Consider the following 23,349-nt stretch of genomic DNA (forward strand, 5'->3'; position numbering starts at 1 on the left):
TAGCATCTGCAGGGCAGAGGCTGACAGAGCCTGGGTCGGAGGTGGGAGCTGCCCTCAGAGCCCCGGGTGGAGCCCCAAGTGCAGACTTTTGGGACACTGCTTGCCACAGGCTGGCACAGGGCCCGGACCCACTGTCCTGAGCCTGTGTGTTGTCCTTGGGAGTCCTAGACCAGGTCCTGGGCCTTGGCGTCCTGTCTGTAAGGGGAGTGGCCATCACTTCCTGGGAGACCGGGCTGGTTTGGGAGAGGGCCAGATCGAGGGCTGGGAGGGCAGGTGCACTGGGCCCCGCCCTCTTAGTTCTCTGTATTGGGTTTTGTCTGATGAGACGGTTGGAATGCTAAGGGTCTGGATGATCTGGCGGCCCTAACCCCTCAGGAACCCCCATGCTGGGGCTGAGTGCCTCGGGTGGAGGCAGGGAGATCAGGGCTTCCCTTTGGCTGCCTTGTTTGAGCATTTTCAAACTTTTTTTCTTTTTTCAATTTTTATTTATTTTTGAGAGAGAGAGCATGAGCTGGGGAGGGGCAGAGAGAGGTGGGGACAAAGGATCTGAAGCGGGCTCTGTGCTTCCATGCTCAATCGGATGCGGGGCTCGAACTCACCAACCACGAGATCACGACCTGAGCCGAAGTTGGACACTTAACCAACTGAGCCACGCAGGCGCCCCTGCCCTGTATGAGCATTTTTAAAGGACTTCTCCCCCGGCCCCCCACCTCAGGCTCTCCTGTGCAGCCAGCCCCTGACTTCTTGAGGGTTGGGGGACAGGGACTGGATCCCATGTGCCGAGGCTGGAATTGGGTTCTTGAGGATGCCTCACAAAGGCCTCCAGAATAAAGGGGAGTGTGGTGATGGTGCCCCATTTACTGCTGGGGTCCTCCTGGCGAAGGCAGGGGACTGGTGGCTGGGCCTGCAGACCTGAGCGGTGGGCAGTGCGCTGTGAGGTGGCGCCCTGGGACCCCTGGTCTTCGAACTGGGAAGTGAGATTAAGAGAAACGAGGACAAAGGGCCGGGGGGCGGGGGGCCTGCAGACCTGGGGACACTCGAGGCCTCCTGTGAGGTGTAATTGGATCCCTCCGACCTGCCAGACACGGGGCATCTGCGGTCCTGACCCCGGGCCTGTTCCTCCACCTCCCAGGGCCCCGCCCTTTACATAAGGCCCCGGCAGGCTGGGCCGTAGGCCAGGCCGCGGCCATGGCCTTCACAGACCTGCTGGACCGCCTAGGCGGAGTGGGTCGTTTCCAGCTCGTCTACACGGGCCTGCTGCTGCTGCCCTGCAGCCTGCTGGCCTGTCACAACTTCCTGCAGAACTTCACGGCTGCCGTGCCTCGCCACCATTGCCAAGGCCCCTCCAACCACACCGCGGCCGCCACCAACGACTCGGGGGCCTGGCTCAGGGCCGTCGTACCCCTGGACCGCCTGGGGGACCCCGAGCCATGCCGGCGCTTCAAGGAGCCTCAGTGGGCCCTCCTGAGCCCCAACACGTCTGTCCGCGGGGCGGCCACGGAGGGCTGCAGGGACGGCTGGGTCTATGACCGCAGCGTTTTCCCCGTCCACTATCGTGATGGAGGTCAGCGGGGGCCGGGGGCGGGGTGGCGGGCTGCTGCCCGAGGCCGAGGCTGGAGCGTCCCTCTCTCCCCTGCAGTGGGATCTGGTGTGTGAGGCCCGCCCCCTCCGCGACCTCGCTCAGTCCATCTACATGGCCGGCGTGCTGGTGGGCGCCATCGTGTTTGGTGGCCTCGCGGACAGGTGAGCCTTTAGGGAGGAGGGTCCCAGCCACCTGAGCCTCTTCATTAATTTTTCTTATTTCTGTATTTTTAAAAAATAGTTCTTAATGTTTATTTATTTTTGAGTGAGAGGCCGGCACGAGTGGAGGAGGGGCAGAGAGAGACACAGAGTCCGAAGCAGGCTCCAGGCTCCGAGCCGTCAGCACGGAGCCCGACGTGGGGCTTGAACCCACGAACCGTGAGACCTTGACCTGGAGCTGAAGTCAGATGCTTAACCGACTGAGCCACCCAGGCGCCCCTAACGTTCCTTTATTGAGGCTTATTTGTGTATACATAACACATTCACACGGTTCAAAATTCCAGAAGGTAGGAGAGAGCATGCAAGGACGTGTCCCTTTCCCACTCCTGCCCCGCCGTCCAGTAATTTCTAGAGGGCAGCCTGGTTTCTGTGCATCCTACCAGCGATAGTTTATGACTTTGTGCAGTCCAAGCCAACATGGACTCGTGGGCACCTGCCGTGTCCCACCTTCATCATACAAATGCTGGCCCACCCCACGCATGCTTCTGTGACCGGCTTTTTCTTCACTTCGAGGCCTCTGCGTATTCCATTAGAGAGAGCCCTCCCCGGGGCGCGTTCGCGGCTCAGTCGGTTAAGCGTCCGACTTCAGCTCGGGTCATGATCTCGCGGTCTGTGGGTTCAAGCCCCGCGTCGGGCTCTGTGCTGACGGCTCGGAGCCTGGAGCCTGCTTCGGGAGTCTGTGTCTTTCTCTCGCTCTGCCCCTCCCCCTCGCCCTCTCTCTCTCCCCCTCCCCCACAAAAAGAATGAATGACTGAATGAGTGAGTGTATCATGGGGTGTGTGGAGAAGAAATGTTGCCCGCCCCCTTGATGGCCTGCGGCCCTCCCAGCCCATCTAGAAAACTCTGGCCCGGGACCCTCACTGAACAAACGGGGCAGTGTCAGAACCAGACTGGGATAACCCTGCTACCCTGAATCCTGACCTTTGACCCCTTTGTGGTGTGACAAGGCCCCAACCCACCCTGGCCTCCCCAACATGACCAGTTTCCGTGAAGAGTTGACCCGGGGGGCCTGCTCCCAGTGGCCCGTGAGTTCCGGGGTGAGGCCTCCAGCCAGCCAGAAGTTCGCACAGGGGACCCTCTCCCCACCTGCTGCGCCTGCCTCTGGACCTTGGCAGAATCCCTGCCTTTCCCTAAGCCGGAAGATTAGGAGGTGGGGGGGGGGGGGGCCAGAGATACTCCTCGAATGAAGGGGCCAAAGAGGAAATACATCTCTGCATCTTCAGTTTTCTTCCATACCACGCTTCTCCCTCCCTGACCAACCTCTGCCTCCAGGGCCTGGGGCCCAGCGGATGTTCTGTTATGAGGGAGGGGCCTGGGGGGGCACTTCCTCTTGCCCTCCCTGCTGCTGCCACCTCCGACCCTAAGCTCGTGCCCGGCGCCTGGCTCAGGCTGGGCCGCAAGGGCCCCCTGGTCTGGTCCTACCTGCAGCTGGCGGTTTCGGGGGCCGCCACGGCATACTTCGGTTCCTTCGGTGCCTACTGTGTCTTCCGGTTCCTGATGGGCATGACCTTCTCCGGCATCATCCTCAACTCCCTCTCCCTGGGTGAGTCCGGCCGAGGAGGGGCCTGGCGGGGAGGGGGGCTCGTGGAAGGGGGGATGGCCGCCCTCTTAGCGCAGTCTTTCCTGTTGTGTTGTGTTGGGAGTCTCACCCAGTAACCTCCACTCAGAACCCCCAGCCCGGGGTTCTTGGGTGACCTGGGCTGTCAACCATGGCCCTGTCAGCCGTGAGCTGTGGACCCTGGGTTTCGATTTGCCCACCTGTATGCTGAGAGGGTTGAATTATTTCCTGTGTGAATAAGTCAACGATAACCACTTAGTAAGCGCCTACTGTATGCCAGACTCGTTGTGGGCTCAGGGCGGGGACCCAGAAGGGAGGTGAGATACAGTGGCCCCCAAGGCGGCAGGGCTTATGTGGCTCCAAAGGGGCAGGATTCACCCAGGCAGCAAAGGTGGTGACTCCACAGCGCCATGGTGGAGACCTTGCGCCCTGGAAGCCAAGTGGGAACGTCCCCCCTGCCCAGGCCAAAGTAACAGGGTCCGTCCTCACTCCAGGCTGGTTTCAGGCAGCTCCCGGTGACTCTGGCCCAGCACACTGTCAGGCAGCAGGAAACCCACGGTGGATGCAGGCTAGCCACCTGCGTTTGCTGATGACTTAGTTTGCTCCCGGGACAGGCTCAGGGAGGGTCTGAGGGATCCGGACGGCTGCCAAAGACGGAATGGATCTTTCGTTTCAGGGGTGGGGGCGATCTTGGGGCTGGAGAACCGGGAGGTGCCAGGCCGGCGCACCTGACAGCCCCCCTCCCTGAATCAGGACATCGAAGGTTGCACGAGCTCACTCAGGATCCCAGCAAATCCCAGCCCACTCGCCTCAGCCTTCGGGATGGGGTGTCAAGCCACAGCCCGTGGGATCTGAAGGCAGGAATGGACATGCATGGCCCATCTCATGCTAGAATCGCCTCTATGACACACACACACCCCTACGTACACATGCACCCATATACACACACCCCTCCCACACACATACATGCACCGCCGTGTACCCGATGCTCCTCTAAGCACCAGAGACCGAGCAACGCACAAGGCGGATCTCTGCTCCCGTGGAGCCCGTGCTCTTGTGCAGGAAGAAAGATAGAAACACAAATAAGTAGGTTATATAGTATGTTGGAAAGTGATAAGTGCTACAGGAGAAAATTAAAGCCCGCAAAGGAAATAAGCTTGGGGTGGGGGGCAGAGGGAGGGGGCAGTGGCCCGGGAAAGTCCTCACTGAGAGGGGTCACTGAGTAAAGCTCGCAGGAGGGAGGGAGGGCATCTGCCGCTATCTGGGGGGAAGGACATTCCAGGCAAAGACCCCGAGGGGTGTGTGTTTCTAGTGGGCTCCAGAGGAGGGGGTCCTTGTGGCTGGAGCAGAGCACGGGGTGGGCAGGGGGGCAGGGGAGTGGTGATGGATGAGGTCAGGGAGTTGGGGGGCAGACCCTTAGGCCCTGTGGCCATTTACAAGACTTTGGCTTTGACTCTGAGCAAGACGGGGGCCACTCCGCGAGCTGCGGAGAGGATCTGGCTTAGCATTTGCCAGGATCCCCGTGGAGGCCAGTTCCGGGGCTCCCATTCTGGTCAGCAGGCTGCAGACGGGCTTGGGCCAGGGGGTAGCAGGAGGAAGCAAGAGGGGTTCTGCTAGATTCTGCCCGTGGAAGCAACAGGATTTGCTGATGGCCTGGACACACGATGGACACAGGAGCTGGCTGCTCACGGGGAAGACGTGTCCTCGTTAATCTGTTGTGGTTGCCTCCTACGAGCGTGCATGATTCAACCAGTCCCCCATAGATGGGCATGTAGGTTGTTCCCAAGTTTTGCTGTTTACAAAACAATCATGTAATTAAGAGCCATTCTATTTCCTTTCCTACCAACCATGTACATCTTTTGCCTGTTTTTTGTTCGTTTGTTTTGCCTTTTCTTCCGTTTCCTATTGATTTGTAGGAACCGGTCCAATGTTAGGGAAATTCACCCTCTATCTGTAATTTGAGTTGCAAATTTTTTGTTCCTTTGCTTGTGTTTGCTGACCTTGTGACCTGGCTCATGGTGTTTGTTTGTGTTTGTTTATATTCAGACGTTCCTGTGTTTATGGACTCAAGTTTTGTTGATCTTCCCTTTGGTTGCTTCTGGGTTTTGTGACTTTCTTAGAAAAGCTCTTCCTGACTCTAGGATTGAAAAAAAAACAAAAAATCTGCCGTGATTTTTCCTAACACCCTTGTGGTTTTCTTGGTTATGTCTGATTCTTTGGTGCTCCCTGTGTCTCAGCAGATCTCGGGAAAAATTTCAGGTGTCCACAGAGTCCCTATAAAGGGCACAGGTGAATGAGACAACCCCGTGGGCTATGAGTCCCACTGAATCTGTCCTGATTTTCTCTGCAGTCGTGGAGTGGATGCCCACCCGGGGCCGGACCGTGGCGGGGGTCTTGCTGGGGTACTCCTTTACCTTGGGTCAGCTCATCCTGGCCGGAGTGGCATACGTGATCCGCCCCTGGCGGTGGCTACAGTTTGCTGTCTCTGTTCCTTTCCTCATCTTCTTCCTCTATTCTTGGTATGTCCTGACAGAGAGGGGCGTGGGGCGTGGGGCGGATGACAAGTTTGGGGTATGCAGTGACCCACGAAAGAGGGTCGATGCCTGTGGAGGCCATGGGCTCACAGGTACGGCCCGTGGCTTATCGGGAAGCTCCAATAAAATCCCTTACGCTAGCGTGGGGCTCCAGAATATTACAGCGGTTTTGCCTCATCGGTTCCTTTGCAACTCACAACCAGTGGGGAACCGAGGCACAGCCCAGGGAGGGCCCGTGCCTCGTTTAAGCTACACACCAGCGTCAGAACCAGATTCAAAACTGGACGTGTGGAAGTCACTAGATGCCCTTCAGGGATTCCCTGTCTGGTGCGCGCTGAAAAAGGCAAGCTGGCATGTGCCAGTCTTCCGGATTCAGCAGGCAGCAGGAGAGGTCACCTTTCAGGGTCCGAAGGAAGGGGAACGAAGGTGTACTTGGGTCTGGAGACTGGGTTCCGCTCAACGCTGCCATTCTTCGTCCTTCTTTCGGTCACAGGTGGCTGCCAGAGTCATCCCGATGGCTCCTGCTCCATGGCAAGTCCCAGCTAGCTGTGGAGAACCTTCGGAAGGTGGCTGTTATGAATGGGAGAATGGAGGAAGGGGAAAGGCTGACCAAAGAGGTGGGCAGCAAGGGTGCAAGGAAGAGTAGGAACCATTTCTAATCTTGCTGGTGGCCGGCCTCAAGATGTACCAGGATTTAGTAGCTCCGTCTATGCAATGGAGGGGCGGGGGGGGGACCCCATTCCCATCGACGCCTGGCTGAAACTTAAATACAATAACAAAATACAATGAAAACATGAACATAGAAATCATAAAATGAAATTATCGAAGAATCAATAATAAAAGCACCATGTATTACAAATACCCTCGTAAGATAATTACCATTTATAAGACAGTCACCAGTTATTATAAATTAAGTACCATTTATCGAGCCCCGTGCTAGGCACCATGCTAAGGCACATAATTTCATTTATCTATTTATCTATTTAATCTGAGAGAGAGAGAGCACACGAGTGGGGGAAAGAGGCAGAGGGAGAGAGAGAGAATCTTAAGCAGGCTTGATCCACCCTCCTTTGACCGTGACCTGATCAAGAGTCCGACACTCAACCCACTGAGCCACCCAGGTGCCCCCATAATCTCATTTACTTGTCACTGTAGCAGATAAGGAAACTGAAGTTTGAATGCCTCACGTCATTTGCCTAAGAACACACGGTGGCGAGTGGCAGAACCACGAGAAACCCCTACCCCTGACCACTGGCCAAGCCAATCTCAGATCCTCTACCAGAAGTGAGGCATGAGGGTCTCTCTTGAACCACAGGTGGCTATTTCAGCCTAAGCAGCAGGCAGCTCAGGAGTCTTGGAACTCGCATGAGAGCCTCTGTTTCATTCTAAAGCTCTGGACACCATCTGTGGAGGGCCATTGGTCTCAGGACAGAGAGGAGACTAGAAACAGCCATCTTGCCAGAGAACTCAACCTTGACCTTCCTCTCCACAGATGAAGGGACTCCTGGCAGGAAGATAGGATCCCAGATCCTTCCCTTCTACTGATCAACCTTTCCTTGCCCAGGTGGTGAGCTCCTACATCCAGAGTGAAATAGCAAGTGTCCGCCCCTCCAACTCAGTCTTGGACCTCTTCCGAACCCCGGCCATCCGAAAGATCACGTGCTGTCTCATGGTGGTCTGGTAGGTGATGTGCTCAAGCCCAAGTCTTTGACCTGAGGCCGGGACATGCCTTTTATTCCCACTTCCAAAGTCTGTTCTTAAATACTCTTAACGTAACAGGCAGGTGAGCCTTGTCAATTCAATCTTGTTTCATACTCTTTCTTTTTTTTTTTTTTTTTCAACGTTTATTTATTTTTGGGACAGAGAGAGACAGAGCATGAACGGGGGAGGGGCAGAGAGAGAGGGAGACACAGAATCGGAAACAGGCTCCAGGCTCTGAGCCATCAGCCCAGAGCCCGATGCGGGGCTCGAACTCATGGACCGCGAGATCGTGACCTGGCTGAAGTCGGACGCTTAACCGACTGCGCCACCCAGGCGTCCCTCATACTCTTTCTCTAGGGTCCTCTGACCCTCTGCTGGGCGCTGACATGTGGTCATAGATGAGACATCTGGGCTGACCCAGGGACCCCAAATCTGGGCAGTGGGTCTCACCTTGGTGGAGGGCCACCTGTTGAAGTCACTCACACAGTTTTTCCCAAATGCACCTTGTCCCATCCTGATATGCCCTTGGGGCTCTCCAGGAGATTCTGGGAAGTGTCCCACTCTAGAAAAACACTTGTGGGTCCAGAAGGGGACAGACAGGGAAACAATAACGTCTATGAGGTATGACAAGCGTCCTTACGGCAGTTCTCCTGGCTGGGGATGCTGAGTGCTTCATGCAGGAAATGGCATTTAGGGGGATTTTACAAAATGGCTGTGGAGTTTGCCACATGAGCAGGAAGAAATTCACAGCAGCTGTGTAGATGGGCCTGAAGATGTAAAAAGGATAAAAATACAGGGACGCCTGGGTGGCTCAGTCGGTTAAGCATCTGGCTTTGGCTCAGGTCATGATCTCGCGGTTGACGAGTTCAAGCCCCACATTGGGCTCTGTGCTGCCAGCTCAGAGCCTGGAGCCAGCCTCAGACTCTGTGTCTCCCTTTCTCTCTTCCTCTCCCCTACTCGTGCTTTGTCTCTCTCTCTCTCTCTCTCTCTCTCTCAAAAATGAATTAACATTAAAAAAAGTTTCTTTTAATGGGTAAAAATACAAAAGCGATCCGTTCCCCTTGGCACAGACTGGAAGCTGGCAAATCCTCAGATAAGGAGCTGATTTAAAAAATGGGAGGGGACCATTGTCATTTCACTTGACAGAATAATAGTAAGTGTGAAGTAGGGATATTTGTGAAGTAGGGAACACAGGCTATGAATGACCTGTTCTCTGGAGCAGAACCAGCCCTTGGGTTTAGTGGGAACCAGCCAGGCAGTGATAGAAGACAGACTCCCTGGGTGACCTTGAACAAGCCAGCCAGCCTCCTGGTGCTGCAATTTTCTACTTAGATACCTACCCCTAAGGTCCTTTTGAGCACTAAACGTTTGGGGGCGCCTGGGTGGTTCAGTCGGCTGAGCGTCTGACTTCAGCTCAGGTCACGATCTCGCGGTTCACGAGTTCGAGCCCCGCATCAGGCTCGCTGCCATCAGCCTGTCGGCACAGAGCCCGCTTTGGATCCTCCGTCCCCCTCTCTCTGCCCCTTCCCTGCTTGCGCTCTCCCAAAATAAATAAGTGTTTAAAAAAAAGAGAGAGAGAGTGAGAGAGAGAACACAACTTTTGGACACGTAACCCCACACCTGGCTGGGGTTTAAGCGCTCAGGTAGATTCTATTCTCTGATTTAAGTCTGGAACTGTATCTGCTGTGCATTGGAAATGTGGAATGGTCCACCACTCTGGACCTTGAGAGGGCTTCTGCCCCAACAGTGTTGCCCGTGGGGCAGTTCTGGCTCTGGGCAGCCAGAGAACTCCTCGGAACCCAAGTCAGGGAAGGGACGCCCTACCGCGGTCACCCAGCTGACCCAGGCTTTCCCCTGGCCTGCAAGCTTCCAACTTTCCTGTCTTCTTCCCACTGGGAAGAAACATCATAAATTAAAAATTCCAGGGTGGGCGTGCCTGGGTGGCTCAGTCAGTTAAGTGTCCAGCTCTTGATCTCAGGTCTTGATCTCAGGGTCGTGAGTTCAAGTCCCACGTGGGGCTCCACTCTGGGTGTGAAGCCTACTTAAAAAACCAAAAAACAAAGAAACAAAAAAGTTCCAGGGTTGAAAGTCCCCTCTTGGATCCCTCTGGGAAGAATAAGCTAAGGCCCATTTCTGTTAAAAGGGAGGAACTTGGACAGCTAGTGACTGGGCCGCCCAGACGGTTTTTCTGTCAGCGAGTGGGGAGGTTCAGGAGGAAGGTTAAGTGCTGGGAACTGGTGGACTTTCACAAACTTCTGTTGTAAATGCTTTCTGTTAACTTGCATTTCTCTTTCTTTGCTGGCTTTTTTTCCTAGATAAAAAGTACGGCGTACTCATTGAGAAAAATATTTTCTTTTCAAATAGCTCAGAAACATACAGGCAGTACAGTGTGTTGGTTAAGAGGCAGGACTCAACTGTACTTCGATTAAAAAAATAAAACAAAACCAAAAGAGGCGGGACTTGGAACCTGATCGCTTGGATTAGAATCTCAACTCTTGCCACTTACTGTCTGTGTGATCTCGGGCGAGTTACTTAGCCTCTCTGTGCCTCAGTTTCCCCATATGTAACATTGATGTCATAAAAGTACCTACCACATAGGTTGCTTGTGAAGATTAGAATTTTTTAAAAAATTTTAAGATGTTTTATTTACTTTCGAGAGAAAGAGAGCATGAGAGGGGGGAGGGGGCAGAGAGAGAGAGGGAGACACAGAATCAGAAGCAGGCTCCAGGCTCCGAGCTGTCAGCACAGAGCCCGACGCGGGGCTTGAACCCACTAAATGTGAGATCGTGACCTGAGCTGAAGTCGGACGCTTAACCGACTGAGCCACCCAGGCACCCGTGCTGCTTACTTTTAATAACTTAATCACATATGTAAATATCTGTACAGTGTTGTATGAATCCAGCTCAGGGCACATAGCAGCTTTGCAATACTTTTTGTAAATTTTTACTTACATTCTAGTTAGTTCACATACAGCGCAATATTGGTATCCGAGGTAGAATTTGGTGATTCATTACTTACATACAATACCCAGTGCTCATCATAACAAGTGGCCTCCTTAATGCCCATCACCCATCTAGCCCATCCCCCACCCACCTCCCTCCATCAGCCCTCAGTTTGTTCTCTATTGTTAAGAGTCTCTTTTGGTCTCTCTCTCTCTCTCTCTCTCTTTTAATGTTGATTTCTTTATTTTTGAGAGAGCGTGTGCACAAGCAGAGGAGGGGCAGAGAGAGGGAGACACAGAATCCGAAGCAGGCTCCAGGCTCCGAGCTGTCAGCACACAGCCCCACGCGGGGCTTGAACTCACAAACTGTGAGATCATGACCCGAGCCAAAGTCAGATGCGTAACCGACCGAGCCACCCAGACGCCCCCAGAGTGTACTCTTTTGCAACGAGTTTCTCTTGTTCAAGATCATGTTTGTGAGGTACCTCCAGGTTGCAGGATATAACTTGTTTTCCTTGTGTAACATTCCACTGTATGAATATACTACTTGTGGGGGGCTGAATAACGACCCCCCCCAAAGGCATCTAATCTAACTTTTCAAAGTTTCTGTGAATATAAACTTTTTCCAAAATGTAAAAAAAAAACAACCAACATCCGACAAAAACTCTACCCAGAATATAAATATGTATTTATATTTATTTCATCATATGTTCTTTCTGTATATAGTTAACTGATGAGTAGTATCGTTCCCTGTCCTAATCCCGGGAGACTGTGACTGTTACCTTCCGTGATACGAGATAAGAGAAAGTGTATAAATTGGTTTCTGCCCCCAGCTCCTCCCACAGAACTCCTAAACCCCTCATCATTTCTTAAGTGATAAGATGACCAGGAGGCAAGTAAGAATTTTGCCTTTGTTTTGGGCCCCTCCTCTTCCTGTTGACGTCATAGCCTCATGTGACCCAGTCAAGAGTTTTCTAGGTTCACCATCTTTGATGACACAGGATGTGGTGGTGGCAGGGGCCACGAGGAGAAAAATATCATTTGGGGCTGTCGGACTCTAGACTGGTTTCACATAAGGGAGCAGGGATGAGGCCTTTGTCTTCCCCACCCTTGGAAAGTCATTCTTACCCCAAGATGAAAATAGGGCACATGATAAAGAGCAAACTGTTTTGGTTGGAGGGGGACAGAGATACTGAGCTGCTAGATGGGGGCTCCTGGGCGACTCAGCCGGTTATGCGTCCGACTCTTGGTTTCAGTTCAGATCGTGATCTCACGGTGTGTGAGTTCGCGCCCCGCATCGGGCTCTGCACTGACAGCGCGGAGCCTGCTTGGGATTCTCTCTCTCTCTCTCTGCCCCTCCCCCGCTCTCTCTCTCCAAATAAATAAACTTAAAAAAAATAATAATAAAAGCTGCTAGACAGCCAGGCTCCATCCATGACCCCTCCCTGAAATACGACAGCCTTTCCGAAATGCCATGGGGGAGGGGTATGGCCTTGCAGCAGACCCCTGGGCAGAGGAGGGGAGATGAGGAGAGGGGTGGAAAGTGAGAGACCAGGGCTTTTTCCATGAGAGTCTTTGTCCTCATCTGAGCCCTTCCCTGCTGTCCTTGGGGTCCAGGTTGCCCCACATTCCTGCCAAAACCATGCCAAAAAGGAGGCCAGGGGCTCTGGAGGCCTTACTAGGAAGGGAGCCCCAGTGTCCGCTCAGGAGACGGCAAGGCAGGGAAACACGAAGGATAATTGTGTTGTGTTTGGATAACGTGACAAAGTTGTTTCCACGATGGGGAGAGGAGCGCGGTTTCCTTCCCAGAATGCCTGTCTCCCCACCAGACCGGAAGTCCCGGGAGGGCAGGCCGCGTCCATCTTGTTCACGGCCGTGTGCCCGGACGTGGTGGAACATTTATTTCCATGCTGTGAAGGAAGAAAGGCAGGAACATGTACACCGGAGAGAACGAGGAAGGGGGAAGAAGACAGAGAAATACCAGACAGAGGGGGAGGGAGAGCATGAGGGCTCAGCGTCCGGGAAGCCGAGGCAAGAGGAGCCCACCAGAAGGGAAGGGCCGGGGAGGACGGGGTGGGGACAGAAGGACATCGAGAGGGGGTCCGAGCAATGCCCCTGATGTCCAGGCAGGTAAGGAGACTGATGAGGCAGAATTGGTCTTTCCAAGGTCAAAGTATCTACTCTAAAGCAAACAGGGACGCCTGGATGGCCCAGTCGGTTAAGTGTCCGACTTCGGCTCAGGTCATGATCTCGTGGTCAGTGAGTTCGAGCCCCGCGTCGGGCTCTGTGCTGACAGCTCAGAGCCCAGAGCCTGCTTTGGATTCTGTCTCCTTCTCTCTCTGTCCCACCCCCACTCACGCTCTGTTCTGTCTCTCAACAATGAATAAACGTTAAAAAAAATAAACAAATAAATAAATCATAAAGCATAGCAAACAAAGCCTACATCACGCTGCCTTCCCCTCAGTATTAAGAGCCACAGGGTGTTTTATCCTGGGTTTGTTTGCTTTCCAGAGTGTTCAAAATAATATGTTGGCGGCCTTGCCTCTCAGCTCCACCTGGGTGGAGAAATCAGACCCGGATTTCCTGTGGACTCCCTCAGACCTGCCCAACAAGAATTACCGTGTCACCTTTCCAGAAGCGTCTTTGCTTTTTCTCCACCTCCCCTGACTCCTGTGGCCGGGGTGGGTGGGAGGGATGGTAGGCGTTTCTCCGTCGGGGGAAGGGGGCAGATGCCAGGCCCGCTTGGGGAGAGCCCACCGCCGGATTCTGTTTTCCCACCTCCCCTCCCCATACGCTCCTGAGGCCGCGTCATCATGTGGTCCGCCGGAAGCAAAACCAGGCCGACCCACAGGGCTTCATGAGGGTCGTCAACCCCAAGCCCCCTTCCTCTGGACCTTGTTTTGTTTCGCTTTTCGTAAGTGTGGTAAAATACACGTAACAACATTCAGCATGTTGGCCGTTTGTGGGTGCGCAGTTCAGCATTGCTGTGTTCCAGAACCCTCCTCACCTTGCAACACTGAAACTCTGTTTTAACCCATTAAACAAGCGCTCGTTCTCCCTCCACCCGGCCCCTGGCAACCGCCGTTCTCCTTTCTGTCTCTACTTTAGGCTGTCTCTACTTTTGTCTGCTTTAGGGACCTCGGGGAAGCGGAAACGTACAGTATTTATCTTTTTGTGACCGTTTTATTTCACCTCAAGCTTCATCCATGTTGGAGCACGTGTCAGAATTTACTCCCTTTTTATTTTTTGTGAGAGAGAGAGTGCGCAAGTGGGGGAGAGAGGCACAGTGGGTGGGGGGGAGAGAGAGGTGAGAGAGAGAGAGAGAGAGAAAAGGACAGAATCTGAAGCAGGGTCCATGTTCAGTGTAGAGCCTGATGCGGGGCGCGATCCCACGACCCTGGGGTCATGACCTGAGCCGAAAGCAAGAGTCAGACGCTTCACCGAAGCAGCCACCCAGGGCGTGCCAGAATTTCTGCCTTTTTTAAGGCTGAGTAGTTGGCCTCATACACCACACGCTGGTGTCTCAACTCGTCTGTCGATGGACAGTTGGGTTGCTTCTGCCTTTCGGCTGTTGTGAATAACGCGGCTATGCGCATGTAGGTCCAAATGTCTCTTTGAGACACTGCCTCAGGGATGTCGTAAATTTCCGCGGAGACCCCCCCCCACCCCCCCACCGGGTGTGGGAGCTCTACCCCCCTTTGCTGTCAGATTGGCCGTAAACCCCCTTGCCGGAAGCAGCCCATCTTCAGGTGCCGATTTCTCAGTAAACGCTGGGAGACGCGGTGGGGGTCCTGTGGAGTCTTTGCCTTGTTGGAAGGCTCTCGTTTTCTCCCTCCAGCTCTTAGACGTGAAGCTCAGATCAGCCACTGAGGGCTGGAGGTGGAGGGGACAGGGGAAGACTCTCACATTCCAGAACCCACGGGTTTGGGGGAGCAGGTGGCTGGGCAGGCAAGCGGGGGGAGGGACCAGGGCTCTAAGACTCAAGCCAGAGACTTGGATTTGGTGGCGGGGAATGGGAAGTCGGGTGATATTCCCCCGAGAGAGGAGTCCTGTGTCTTTCATCCCGTGTGCTGTCCCCCCGGGTCCAGAACAGTGAACCCCGGGCTGGAGCAGGACCATTCTGCTGCCTCTTCCAGGTTCTCCAACTCCCTGGCTTACTACGGGCTGGCCATAGACCTGCAGAAGTTTGGACTCAGCGTATACCTGGTCCAGGTCCTCTTTGGGGTCATAGACATCCCGGCCATGCTGGTAGCCACCACCACCATGATTTACGTGGGCCGCCGGGCCACAGTGGCTTCCTTCCTCCTCCTGGCGGGGCTCATGGTGATCGCGAACATGTTTGTGCCAGAAGGTGAGCCATCCCTCACCTTCCCGGCCTCCCTCCCCCCTTTCCAGGCTCCAAGCCCCACCCTCTGCCTCCTCTCCATGCCCCAGCCCCTCCTGAGCGCCCTGCTCCCACCACTACCCCCTCTGCCTCCCTGATCCCCTCTGGGGCTCCAAGCACCCCCGACCCTCTGCTCTGCCTCCCCCTCTACAGACATGCAGGCCTTGCGCATGGCCCAGGCGGCACTCGGCAAAGGCTGCCTGGCCAGTTCCTTCATCTGTGTGTACCTGTTCACGGGCGAGCTGTACCCCACGGAGATCAGGTGGGTGCGTGGGGAGAAGCCGAGCAGCACCTGCCCCAACCTGGAAGGCCCGGGAGCTCCAGGTCGACACCTGCTGGGCTTGCTGAAGCAGGACCCCCTCTCCTCTCTGCTCTGCCCCCTGGCACCCAGGCCCTGGCACTCCCAGCCCTCTGGGAGGTCTGGGCCATGGCCACTGACCGGTCCACACTTTCTAGGCAGATGGGGATGGGCTTTGCTTCGGTCAGTGCCCGCTTTGGGGGTCTGACTGCACCCCTGGTCACCACGCTTGGGGAGTTCAGCACCACCCTGCCGCCCTTGGGCTTCGGGGCCACCTCGATCCTGGCCGGCCTGGCTGTCTGCTTCCTGGCTGAGACCCGCAACGCGCCCCTGGTGGAGACCATCGAGGCCATGGAGAGGAGGTGAGGAGCCTCTGGGCACGGTGGGGTGGGGGTGGCCAGACAGGCCCAGGTCCCCCGTGACACAACCCGGGGCAACGAGTGTCCTCCTGCGGCTGCTACGATGTCATGGCGAGTGGGGCCGTACTGGGAGACTCGTGTAGGCCGCGCCTACGCTTGTGTCTGGGATCTCGCCTTAGCGTCCAACAAGGACAGAGCCGGCAACCAGTGTCAAAACAGAGCCCAGAATAAACCGTGGACCAGGCAAAGCAGGCACGTGAGCTGGAGTAAAGTGGGGCAGAGAAGCAGGGATGGCAGTTTGTGAGGAGGGGAGGTATCACATCCTGACTCAAAGACAGGCCCGTGTGGCTGCCGTGGTGGCCTTCAGATTTGGCTCAGAGATTCCTGGCAACAGAAAGGGAGAGCCCGTTAATGACTTTTGTCCTACTGTCAGAGAGACAAAGTGATACCAGTTCTCTGGGGGAAGTGAAACTTTTCTCAACGGTTGGCACCAGATGAAATGTCTCTAATGATCTCCTTAGAGAGGTCACCGAGTAAGGTGACAATGTTTTGGCGATGTTTCTAAAAGTGCCAGGGTGGGGGCACCTGGGTGGCTCGGTCGGTTAAGCCCCCGACTTCGGCTCAGGTCACGATCTCGTGGTCCGTCAGTTCGAGCCCCGCGTCAGGCTCTGTGCTGACGGCTCAGAGCCTGGAGCCTGCTTCGGATTCTGTGTCTCCGTCTCTCTCTGACCTTCTCCCGCTCCCACTCTGTGTCTCTCATTCTCAAAAATAAATAAACATTAAAAAAATAATAATAATAATCCCCCGTGAGCATCCTACATCTAACCTGGCCATAGCCTAAGGCTGGACTCACATAGATCAAGGACAAGGACATATGCTTTGGCAAATCCTGCCAATTCTGCCTCCAAAATGTCTTTAGAACCTGTCCATCTCTGTCACCCCTGTGACCATCCCCCTCCTGGTCTAGAGAACTATACAAGCCTCATAGCCTCCCCTGTCCCTTCCACTTTCTTCTTTTTTTTTAAGCTTATTTTGAGAGAGACAGAGACAGCATGAGCAAGGGAGAGAGAGAGGGAGAGAGAGAGAGAGAGAGAGAGAGAGAGAGAGAGAATCCCAAGCAGGCTCTGTGCTGTCAGTGCAGGGCCCCACGAGGGGCTCAAATCTACGAAACCGTGAGATCATGACCTGAGCCGAAGTCGGATGCTTAACCGACTGAGCCAGCCAGGGGCCCCTATACCCTGTTTACTTTGCTCAATTTGTTCCAAATTTGACCAGTAGGACCCCTTTGACTTCTGTGTTCCCTTAAAATGCTTTAAGCATGTCCCTGTTTTCTGGCACAACCAGATAGTCTAGGCTCATCACTTCCTTGTAGCTGTCCTGGGAGCGGCCATTTCTCTGAGCATCCTGGTTCATTTAATAGAGAATGGTATTTAGAAGCCAAGATCCAGGTGAGAGGGGCTCACCGTTATTGGGGGTTTTCTACTCTCAAGCCCTCTCAGGGAACAGAAGCGGCAAATATATGAATATACATATAGATCACACACCTGTATATCTGTTTTTCCATATCCAGAGATCATACTGAAAACCATGAGCTCACACCATTACCTCCAACCTCAATCTGACACCCCCCACCGCCAGTTTCTCCCTTCTCATATTTAACTCCCTTCCCACATAATGGCTTGAAGGCTGAATTGTTCAGGAGGGGAAGGGAGAAAGTTTTCCATATAGTCTCGATGGCACAGGTTGTTGTTCTCCTAAACAGATAAAGGACAATCCCCTCGGCCTCCCCACTCCTCCAACCTCACATCCCTCTATCCTTCCCCTGGAGCGAGTGTAACCATGCCAAAAGGCAGACTAGCGGCACTCAAAGTCTATTTGCATTTCATATGAACTTTTGCACACAAAATTGAAGCCTGTGACTTATTAAGGAGGAAACAGCCATATCTGGGGCAACAAAGCCTGCTTTCGAGTAGGCACCAAGCAAGGGCACGTCCAGATGGAGCCCTGCCATAAGTAAGCCAAGAAGAGTGGAGGACACAGGGAGATCTGGAGAGTTCTGGAAGTCAAAGATTTGAGCTGGTGTTTAATTTAGGCTTTTTGACATCTGATCTATGTATTAAATTATTATTCACCGAGTTCCTCCTATGTGCCAGACACAGTGCTCAGTGTCGGTGTAGAGCGAACAAAAAAGATGTGATCCCTGCCCTCTTGGAGGTTACAGAGTTAAGAGAGGCACATAGAGAACAAATACACAAAAATAAATACGTAATTAAGAGAGAATAATCGAGGGGCACCTGGGTGGTGGCTCAGTCGGTCAAGTGTCGATTTCGGCCCAGGTCATGATCAGTTTGTGGGTTCAAGCGCCGTGTCGGGCTCTGTGCTGCCAGCTCAGAGCCTGGAGCCTGCCTCGGATTCTGTGTCTCCCCCTCTCTCTGCCCCTCCCCCGCTCACGCTCTGTCTCTCTGTCTCAAAAATAACATAGGTGTTTAAAAAAAATTTTTTTTTTTAAAGAGAGAATAATTGAGTGGTTGGGGATGCCCCTAGACTTGAGAGAGATGGAATGACACAGGCTAAGGGAAGGCGTGTGCTCCTGGAAAAGGGAACACCCAGTGAAAGCCCCTTGAAGTCCCAGAGAGCTGGGAGGAGCTGAGTGATGAACCTGAGAGGCCAGCCTGGAGAGGGGCAGGGGCAGCCCTAGAGATGACTGAGAATTTAGGCTTTTAAATCAGTAGAGAAACGACCGCGGGACTTGGAGGAGGGGATTGATGTGATCTGATTTTTAAAAACCCTTTCTGTCTCCTTTGCATTAGTAAATCTCAGCCTAAATGGGGCCTTGGGTTTAGGAATTTAGACCTTTCTACGTGATCACCCCCACCCCCACTGCAGAGACCTTTTTGTATATACATTTTTTTCCCTAATCACACCCCCTCCCTCCCAATAACATTTTAATGCCACAGATGTACTGTGTATCTATTCACGAACCGTGACCCTTTGGAAGACCACAAGCCATTGTAATATCTCAGATTTTTTGTCCCCTCCCCTGTACCAAGAACCACTTGTTGCCCCCTGGGGGCAATATCTCCCCCTCGAAGATTCATAGGCAATGATAGCCTGTTCCGTCAGCCGTAGGACTCCTTGTAGTTAAGATTTTCAGAACCTCTGAGGGGCTTATAATTAGATCCACATTCAGCACGTCTCTGCAAGGTTCCCGAGTGTTCTGGTCCATGGGCTTCTTCAGGAACCTGTAAGGAGCTCTTCTTGGCAATTCCCTTCCAACCAAATATGAGACAGAAACGACTCAACTTGTTCTGGTTTGGTAGGAAATAGTGATGCTGGGGAACCAGAGACAAGAGATAGCCTCTCTCATGAGTCAGTCGAGTGGAGTTTTTGATATTTGAGACAATAAGAATTCAAGAACTCCTCAGCCAATTTCGTTTTCCTCAATTTCTAATCTCATCAACTAATTACGAGTGCTGGTCCCAGGCCTTGGGTGTCGAGGATTAAGAGAAGAAAAGGGCTTGTCCAAGGTTCAGGTTACCCATCTCCAAGATGGCCGCAAGCTGAGAGGGATTCCCTGTAACGTACCTTCTAATGCTGGTTCCCGGAGTAACGATGGAAGGGAACTTCCTCCACTTCACAGGCTGACGAAAACCCATTTGTAAATAAATTATTTCTATGTTAAGTTGCCAGATCCTTCATGAATCACAAGACTAGATAGTGTTTCTTCAGAATGGCCTAAATGCCTGGTGTGGGGTTGGGTCAACCTCTGTGACCCAGTTGGACTTCTGCCCCAGATTTTGGGGGCGACATAGCAAGGGAACAGTTGACTAATAACCCTGTTCAAAAAACCCTTTTAAGTAAGACTATCACATTCACAAAGAAAGAAATGCTGATCGAAAATAAACAGAAGAGAGGTATTGAGGTCAGTCATAATGAAAGAAATGCAAATTAAAACAGGGGAGAGGTCATTTTAAAATACCCAATAAGGAAAAAAAAAAAAAATGGAAACATAGTAGTAGTCAATTAAGATGTAGGGACAGGAAGGAGGAAAGTCCTGCAACTTTTCTGGAAGTTTCTTTGGCATTGCTGTTCATGAGATGGAAAATTTTTCATATTCTTCTAAGCAGCAATGACATTTCCAGGATTCTGCCCTAAGGAAATAAGCTGAAATGTGGCCATTGTATGTGACTTAAATGTTTATTTACAAGGCTATTCATCACCATGCTTGATGTATCAGGAAAAACATGTCAACTCTCCAGATCTCCAACAATTTAAATAGATTATGATATATTGTGCAATAATTAAAAGTTATGTTGATGAAGAGTTTTTAAGGGCATGGGAATATTTACAATATACGGTTAAATAGTATATTAAAATAATTATGATAGTTTCTTAATTATATCCGGAAATAGAGACTCGAGGGGCGCCTGGCTGGCTGAGTCGGTAGAGCATGTGACTCTTGATCTCAAGGTCATGAGTTTGAGCCCCACGCTGGGTGTGGAGATGACTTAAATAAATAAACAAAACTAAACAACAAAAAAGAAATAAAACAACAACAACAACAAAATAGGGGCTCAAAAGAGAGAAAGAGATAGGTTGAAATGGTGACAGTGGTTGCCTCAAAGTATGAGCGGCGTTTAATTTTTTTTCCTAGCTGGTTTACATTTTAAATTTTTTTTCAACGTTTTTTATTTATTTTTGGGACAGAGAGAAACAGAGCATGAACGGGGGAGGGGCAGAGAGAGAGGGAGACACAGCATCGGAAGCAGGCTCCAGGCTCCGAGCCATCAGTCCAGAGCCTGACGCGGGGCTCGAACTCACGGACCGCGAGATCGTGACCTGGCTGAAGTCGGACGCTCAACCGACTGCGCCACCCAGGCGCCCCATGGTTTACATTTTAAAAATTATCAACCAGACTGAGTCTGGTTGGCTCAGTCAGAAAAGCATGCGACTCAGTCTCGGGGGACTGAGTTTGAGCCCCAAGTTGAGTGCAGAGACTACTTAAATAAATAAAACTTAAAAATTTTTTTTCAACATAAAAATTATCTTCAAATTGTCTATATTGAGCAGGTTTTCTTTGGTAATTAAGGGGGAGAGGCACACAAGGAAAGCATTTATAAGCATTCAGTTAAGTCGTTTCCCAGACACAGGGTAGCCCCTCTGGGGGCCTAGAAGCTAGGGAAGGGTCTGACGCTCCTTAAAGCCTGCCATGATCTTGGAAAGACCCAGATGAGAGGCAGCAGGGCCCGGACAAAGTACCAAGGATCCAACCAGTGACCTTCCATGGAGCTTCTCCCATTGGTACTGGGAGCTTAGAGAGGGGAGGGGTGGGGGATGGGCTCTCAGCCTTGCAGCAAGAGGTCTGGCGCGCCACCAAGGCCAAAGCCCAGGCCATTGGTTGGCTGGGACCTCCTGCCGCCCTCTCCTCCATGGTGAACACCAGTTGCATGGCTGACCCCGGCATGTTTTTAACGCTGACTGTATTGTATTTCAGACATTAAAAAAAGAAAGAAGACCATGGACTTCAGGTCACACAACAGGCTGCCTCTGGTCATCTTTGCTCATAAGATGACTTTTAAAAGTGATATTGAGCAAGCCTAACCATTGTAGCAGTTGGATCTGGAGAATGTGTGCCTCTGGGTTTTTCGGAATTATCTTTGAAAGGGGTGGGGAATCTGTCGCCAGAACTGGGGAGAAACTGGCAGGCGGGACATAAGGGCCGTCCGTCAGCCCCCGCAGGCACACAACAGATACAACAGATACAACAGATAAGCTGGATGGACCGAAGGGGCAGAGTCAGGAAAGGCTTCAAGTGCAGAAAAGACACATGGAGGCCAGCAAAGCGAGAAGAAAAGTGTTTCTTTGTGATTATCGAAGCAATAATCACACGCAAAAATGGCTTAAACGGTTGAACTAAGAGATTAGAAATAAAAGAGTTACAAGGTAAGGATAAAAACACTGATAAAACTTTTTTTTTCATATTTCTTTTGAGAGAGAGAGAGAGAGAGAAAGCATGAGCAGGGGAGGGGCAGAGAGAGAGAGGGAGACAGAGAATCCAGAGTGGGCTCCAGGCTCCCAGCTGTCAGCCCGGAGCCAGACACGGGGCTCGAACTCACGAGCCATGAGATCATGACCTGAACCAAAGTCGGACACGTAACCGACGGAGCCACCCAGGCGCCCCAGACACAGATCCTTTCAAAGAAACACGGATAAAAGAGAAAAGGGCAAAACTTCAGCCGGTCAAGCAGAAAGCCCCAAGGGGCAGCTCTCGGACTTGGAGGCTTTCCTGGTGACCTCCCTGCCATCTCCCCTCCCCTCACTCTCCTTCCTGCCTCCAGGGCTGGCTGACTCTCTACCTGGGTTGGGGGAGAAGGGCCTTGGTAGTGCCCACTCCCCCAGGGTCTCTGCCGGAGCGCCTGGTCCGCAGGGAGCCAAGCCGGGCACCTGCAAGTTCGTTGAGCCTCGTGCCCCATTCACCAGTTGGGTGACCTTGGCACGTCCTCACTGGAAAACTCTTTGACCTTGCGCTCTTTCCCTGAGGTGCCCCGTGAGAACTAGAGGGAGGGCTGCTGCGGCCCCCACCTTCCTGGGGACAGCAGCGACGCATGCCTTGCACGTAGCACAAACACACCCATGAATGCTGTGCACACACCGTCTGCTTCTCACCCCTTCTTTTCTGCCTCTCCGTCTCATTTTTCCATTTGCCTTTTCATTTCAACAGAGTCCGACAAGGTCTTCGCAAGGAGGATGCAGAAGAGAAGACGGAAGAAATTTCTCTCCGGCAGCTGGGAGCTTCTCCCCTCAAAGAAACCATCTAAGCTGCCAAGAGCCTGGAGCTTGCTGGCCGCACCTTCTTTGGTGTTGAGACACCGCTGGGGCTTTTCCTGACAATGATCAGGGGTGAGGTTGGCCAAGGACCGTGGTGGCCCGGCGAGTCCGTGCCAAAGAGCTGCCTACAAACCAGAGCTGTGGCGACTGGAACAAAACCGGCCAGCAGCAGCCAACTGGCGTCCCAGACATGCAGAAAGTCAAGAGAAATAGGCCCAGGCACCAAAGGAGGAGCTGTGTTCCCTTCCGTCCTTGAATCCGCCCCCTTAAGACCTCTGTTCATTCTTATCCCGCTTCAAAACACCGTCTTGGCAGTGTTGGGGTGGCTGACATTTCTGCCCCTGGTTGTCCCTGGAACAGCCCCACCTGGCTTGTTCTTGAGAACCCATTCTGCCCCACTCATGGGGCCTTTCCTCTTTCCGGCCGCATATGCAATTAAAGCTCTCTTCCCCTGTGTCTGTGACTTACCTTCTCAACTAGCAAATGTGGGACTTGCACGTGGTACGTGCTTTACGTGCTTAATCAGCAGTTGGTGAATAAGCGGTGACACCAGACTTAGGAGACGGAGAGACCTCTAGCCCTCAGCTGCATTCCTCGCAGCACCACCTTGCAGAAATGGGATGTGGTTTGCTTCTCCACAAGTCTCGCAGAGAGACAAATCCCTGGTGTGGGACGGCATCCCTCTGACCTTGTGCCTGCCTCCCTGACCTTGACCTTCACTGGAATTCAGATTAGATTTACCCCAGGGATTCAAGTCCTGGCTCATTTCGGAGTCTCAGGCAAACTTCCTTGTCTAATCCTTTCTTCCTGGAGCGGCCAGGGAATCGACGAGATCAGTGTCCCCTCCCCTAAAGCCCAGGAAAAAGCACAATCTGGGGGGAAAAGTAAGAATATCACAGTGTGGGCAGGAACCACTGCAACCTGTCATTTTGCCAAGGTCATCTTT

The 23,349-nt window shown here is 52.8% G+C and overlaps 1 protein-coding gene across 1 annotated transcript; it reads left to right on the forward strand.

Moving 5' to 3' along the window:
- On the forward strand, positions 1-22,859 carry LOC101084573 (solute carrier family 22 member 20). The gene is given in 11 exon segments (XM_003993589.4): positions 1-1,542; positions 1,544-1,564; positions 1,640-1,743; positions 3,189-3,343; positions 5,709-5,877; positions 6,386-6,509; positions 7,457-7,572; positions 14,671-14,885; positions 15,072-15,180; positions 15,375-15,578; positions 22,297-22,859. Coding segments are annotated over 11 exon segments (1,668 nt in total). The 5' UTR covers positions 1-1,188; the 3' UTR covers positions 22,394-22,859.
- The last annotated feature ends 490 nt before the right edge of the window (positions 22,860-23,349 follow it).

Source organism: Felis catus, chromosome D1 (assembly GCF_018350175.1).
Source record: "Felis catus isolate Fca126 chromosome D1, F.catus_Fca126_mat1.0, whole genome shotgun sequence".
NCBI classification, from domain to species: domain Eukaryota; kingdom Metazoa; phylum Chordata; class Mammalia; order Carnivora; family Felidae; genus Felis; species Felis catus.